Source organism: Babylonia areolata, chromosome 33, assembly GCF_041734735.1.
Source record: "Babylonia areolata isolate BAREFJ2019XMU chromosome 33, ASM4173473v1, whole genome shotgun sequence".
In the NCBI taxonomy this organism is placed as follows: Eukaryota; Metazoa; Mollusca; class Gastropoda; order Neogastropoda; family Buccinidae; genus Babylonia; species Babylonia areolata.
This window is the reverse complement of record NC_134908.1, coordinates 21,538,504-21,543,503: the sequence shown is the minus strand read 5'-3', so window position 1 is coordinate 21,543,503 and position 5,000 is coordinate 21,538,504. Positions and strand designations below refer to the sequence as shown.

Below are 5,000 nucleotides of genomic sequence, written 5' to 3'. Positions count from 1 at the left end.
GTTAGTTGTTTGGTTGGCTGGTTGTTTTTTTTTTATTGGTTAGTTGTTTGGTTGGCTGGTTGGTTTTTTTTTATTGGTTAGTTGTTTGGTTGGCTGGTTGGTTTTTTTTTATTGGTTAGTTGTTTGGTTGGCTGGTTGTTGTTTTTTATTGGTTAGTTGTTTGGTTGGCTGGTTGTTGTTTTTTTTTATTGGTTAGTTGTTTGGTTGGCTGGTTGTTTTTTTTTTTTATTGGTTAGTTGTTTGGTTGGCTGGTTGTTTTTTTTTTTTATTGGTTAGTTGTTTGGTTGGCTGGTTGTTGTTTTTTTTTATTGGTTAGTTGTTTGGTTGGCTGGTTGTTGTTTTTTTTTATTGGTTAGTTGTTTGGCTGGTTGGTTGTTGTTTTTTTATTGGTTAGTTGTTTGGTTGGCTGGTTGTTGTTTTTTTATTGGTTAGTTGTTTGGTTGGCTGGTTGGTTGTTTTTTTTTATTGGTTAGTTGTTTGGTTGGCTGGTTGTTGTTTTTTTATTGGTTAGTTGTTTGGTTGGCTGGTTGTTTTTTTTTTATTGGTTAGTTGTTTGGTTGGCTGGTTGGTTGTTTTTTTTATTGGTTAGTTGTTTGGTTGGCTGGTTGTTGTTTTTTTTTATTGGTTAGTTGTTTGGTTGGCTGGTTGTTGTTTTTTTTTATTGGTTAGTTGTTTGGCTGGTTGGTTGTTGTTTTTTTATTGGTTAGTTGTTTGGTTGGCTGGTTGTTGTTTTTTTATTGGTTAGTTGTTTGGTTGGCTGGTTGGTTGTTTTTTTTTATTGGTTAGTTGTTTGGTTGGCTGGTTGTTGTTTTTTTATTGGTTAGTTGTTTGGTTGGCTGGTTGTTTTTTTTTTATTGGTTAGTTGTTTGGTTGGCTGGTTGGTTGTTTTTTTTTATTGGTTAGTTGTTTGGTTGGCTGGTTGGTTGTTTTTTTTTATTGGTTAGTTGTTTGGTTGGCTGGTTGGTTGTTTTTTTTTATTGGTTAGTTGTTTGGTTGGCTGGTTGGTTGTTTTTTTTTATTGGTTAGTTGTTTGGTTGGCTGGTTGGGTTTTTTTTTATTGGTTAGTTGTTTGGTTGGCTGGTTGGTTGTTTTTTTTTATTGGTTAGTTGTTTGGTTGGCTGGTTGGTTGTTTTTTTTTATTGGTTAGTTGTTTGGTTGGCTGGTTGGTTGTTTTTTTTTATTGGTTAGTTGTTTGGTTGGCTGGTTGGTTTTTTTTTATTGGTTAGTTGTTTGGTTGGCTGGTTGGGTTTTTTTTTATTGGTTAGTTGTTTGGTTGGCTGGTTGGTTTTTTTTTATTGGTTAGTTGTTTGGTTGGCTGGTTGGTTTTTTTTTATTGGTTAGTTGTTTGGTTGGCTGGTTGGTTGACTGACTGAGTGGTTACTTGAATGGTTGACTGATTTGTCTGGCTAATCAACTTATTTATTGATTAACTGACTGTCTGATTGACTCTTCTTCTTCTTCTTCTTCTTCTTCTTCTTCTTCTTCTTCCTCTTATTGTTATTAACTGACTGTCTGATTGACTCGTCTTTTTCTTCTTCTTCCTTTTATTGTTATAAATGTTGTTGTTATCATTATCATTCTTGTTGTTGTTCTTGTTATCATTATCATTCTTGTCGTTGTTGCTATCATCATCATTCTTGTCGTTGTCATTGTTGATGTTATTATCATCATCATTCTTGTCGTTGTCGTTATCATCAGCATCATTGTTGTTTTTGTTGTTGTTATCGTCATCATTCTTGTCGTTGTTGTTATCATCATCATTCTTGTCGTTGTGGTTATCATCGTCATTCTGATGACGTCATTCTGATGACAGGTTTGCTGGTGTCGCTGTGGCTGCCCAGGGAAAGGTCCAGTGACGTCACCAAGGGCTCTGTCCCGGCGGACAAGGTCCACAAGTGTAACACTGGGTCCTGAGCAGTCCTAGCTGACGTCATGACGCACGTGATGTGACGTCGTCACTGGTCCACGTTTTGTGTGTGTGTGTGTGTGTGTTGTCCGAGTTGCCATTTGACTGTCGCTGACTGCAAGTGGCCCTTTCCCCTGACCCAACACCTCTGATTGGTATCGTGTGTGCCAATGGCCAAATGGAAAGAAAAAAAACAAACTTTCATTGATTCTCTCTCTCTCTCTCTCTCTCTCTCTCTCTCTCTCTCTCTCTCCCTCTTTCTCTCTCTCTCTATTTATCTCTATCTCTATCTATCTATCTGAGTCTCTCTCTCTCTCTCTCTCTCTCTCTCTCTCTCTCTCTCTCTCTCTCTCTCTCTATCTATCTATCTATCTGAGTGTGTGTCTGTCTCTGTTTCTCTCTCTCTCTCTCCGAGTGTCTCTCTCTCTCTCTCTCTGAATGTGTCTGCCTCTGTTTCTCTCTCTCTCTCTCTCTCTCTCTCTCTCCGAGTCTCTCTCTCTCTCTAGATTCTCTCTCTCTCTCTCTCGCTATCTATCTATCTATCTATCTATCTATCTATCTGAGTCTGTCTGTCTGTCTGTCTGTCTGTATCTATCTATCTCAGTTTGAGTGTGTGTCTGTCTTTGTTTCTCTCTCTCTCTCTCTCTCTCTCTCTCTCTCTCTCTCTCTCTCTATGATTTTGTGTCTCTGTCTCTGTGATGTTTGTCTGTCACTCTGTATCTGTCTCTCTGTATCTGTCTCCCCCTCCCCCCTCCCCTCTTCCCCTTCCCCTCCGCCCCCCTCCCACCCCCATCCCCCATACTCTACCTCTCTGTCACGAAAATAAAAAAATAAAAACAAAAAAGGAAGTATGTCGACGTGTGTTGTTCCTGTTTTCTTGGTTCGTTCAGTTATTTTTGGAACGACTCTATAAAGTTCTGTTTGTTAGTGAAGGTGTGCTTTCTGTTGACCACGACCAAGGAAATGAAGGAAGAGTGTGATATAGAAACCCACAGAGCCATCATTGGTGTGCTTTCTGTTGACCACGACCAAGGAAATGAACTGGAAGAGTGTGATATAGAAACCCACTGAGCCATCATTGGTGTGCTTTCTGTTGACCACGACCAAGGAAATGAAGGAAGAGTGTGATATAGAAACCCACTGAGCCATCATTGGTGTGCTTTCTGTTGACCACGACCAAGGAAATGAAGGAAGAGTGTGATATAGAAACCCACAGAGCCATCATTGGGGTGCTTTCTGTTGACCACGACCAAGGAAATGAACTGGAAGAGTGTGATATAGAAACCTACAGAGCCATCATTGGTGTGCTTTCTGTTGACCACGACCAAGGAAATGAAGGAAGAGTGTGATACAGAAACCCACAGAGCCATCATTGGTGTGCTTTCTGTTGACCACGACCAAGGAAATGAAGGAAGAGTGTGATATAGAAACCCACAGAGCCATCATTGGTGTGCTTTCTGTTGACCACGACCAAGGAAATGAACTGGAAGAGTGTGATATAGAAACCCACAGAGCCATCATTGGTGTGCTTTCTGTTGACCACGACCAAGGAAATGAACTGGAAGAGTGTGATATAGAAACCTACAGAGCCATCATTGGTGTGCTTTCTGTTGACCACGACCAAGGAAATGAAGGAAGAGTGTGATATAGAAACCCACAGAGCCATCATTGGTGGGTTTTTTGTTTGTTTGTTGTTGTTGTTTTTTTTGGGGGGTGGGGGGAGATGGTGGAAATAAAGATGATGCAGTCTGATGATTTTGGGGTGTATGTCAAGAGCGTTACGTGTCGATTGTGTGTCTGTCTGTCTGTGTGTGAGTGTGTCTGTGTGTGTCTGTGTTTGTATCTGTGTGTGTGTGTGTGTGTGTGTGTGTGTGTGTGTCTGTGTGTGTGTGTGTGTGTGTGTGTGTATGTCTCTGTGTGTGTCTGTCTGTCTGTCACAGCACAGCACCTCACACACACACCACAGCACCTCACACACTCAGTACAGCACCTCACACACACAGCACAGCACAGCACCTCACACACACAGCACAGCACAGCACAGCACCTCACACAGCACAGCACAGCACCTCACACACACACAGTACAGCACAGCACAGCACCTCACACACACAGCACAGCACAGCACAGCACCTCACACACACACACAGCACAGCACAGCACCTCACACACACAGCACAGCACAGTACAGCACCTCACACACACAGTACAGTACAGCACAGCTTCTCACACACACAGTACAGTACAGCACAGCACCTCACACACACACAGCACCTCACACACACACACAGCACAGCACAGCACCTCACACACACACAGCACAGCACAGCACCTCACACACACAGCACAGCACCTCACACACACAGTACAGCACAGTACCTCACACACACAGCACAGCACCTCACACACACAGCACAGCACCTCACACACACAGCACAGTACCTCACACACACAGTACAGCACCTCACACACACAGTACAGCACAGTACCTCACACACACAGCACAGCACCTCACACACACAGTACAGCACAGCACCTCACACACACAGCACATCACAGCACAGCACCTCACACACACAGTACAGCACAGCACCTCACACACACAGCACAGCACCTCACACACACAGCACAGTACCTCACACACACAGTACAGCACAGCACCTCACACACACAGCACAGCACCTCACACACACAGCACAGTACCTCACACACACAGCACAGTACCTCACACACACACAGTACAGCACAGCACCTCACACACACAGCACAGTACCTCACACACACAGCACAGTACCTCACACACACAGCACAGCACAGCACAGCACCTCACACACACAGCACAGCACCTCACACACACAGCACAGCACCTCACACACACACAGTACAGCACAGCACAGCACAGCACAGCGCCGCTTTCCGCCTGCGAGTCCCTGCATTGAAGAGCTCCACACCATTCCCTCCCTCCACAGGCCACTGACATGACAATTCCTCTTTCTCTTTCCTCTCTCTCTCTCTCTCTGTTTCATTGTCTGTCTGTCTGCTTTCTCTCTCTCTCTCTCCCTGTGTCTGTCTCTGTCTCTGTCTCTGTCTGTTT

The 5,000-nt window shown here is 43.6% G+C and overlaps 1 protein-coding gene across 1 annotated transcript in view; it reads left to right on the top strand.

Moving 5' to 3' along the window:
* The window catches only part of LOC143277266 (uncharacterized), a 12,032-nt gene extending 9,889 nt beyond the window's left edge, over positions 1-2,143 (top strand). Inside the window, exon 6 of the mRNA XM_076582056.1 lies at positions 1,814-2,143. Within this exon, the coding sequence (XP_076438171.1) occupies positions 1,814-1,914 (101 nt within the window). The 3' untranslated portion in view covers positions 1,915-2,143. The remainder of the gene's footprint in view (positions 1-1,813) is intronic.
* The last annotated feature ends 2,857 nt before the right edge of the window (positions 2,144-5,000 follow it).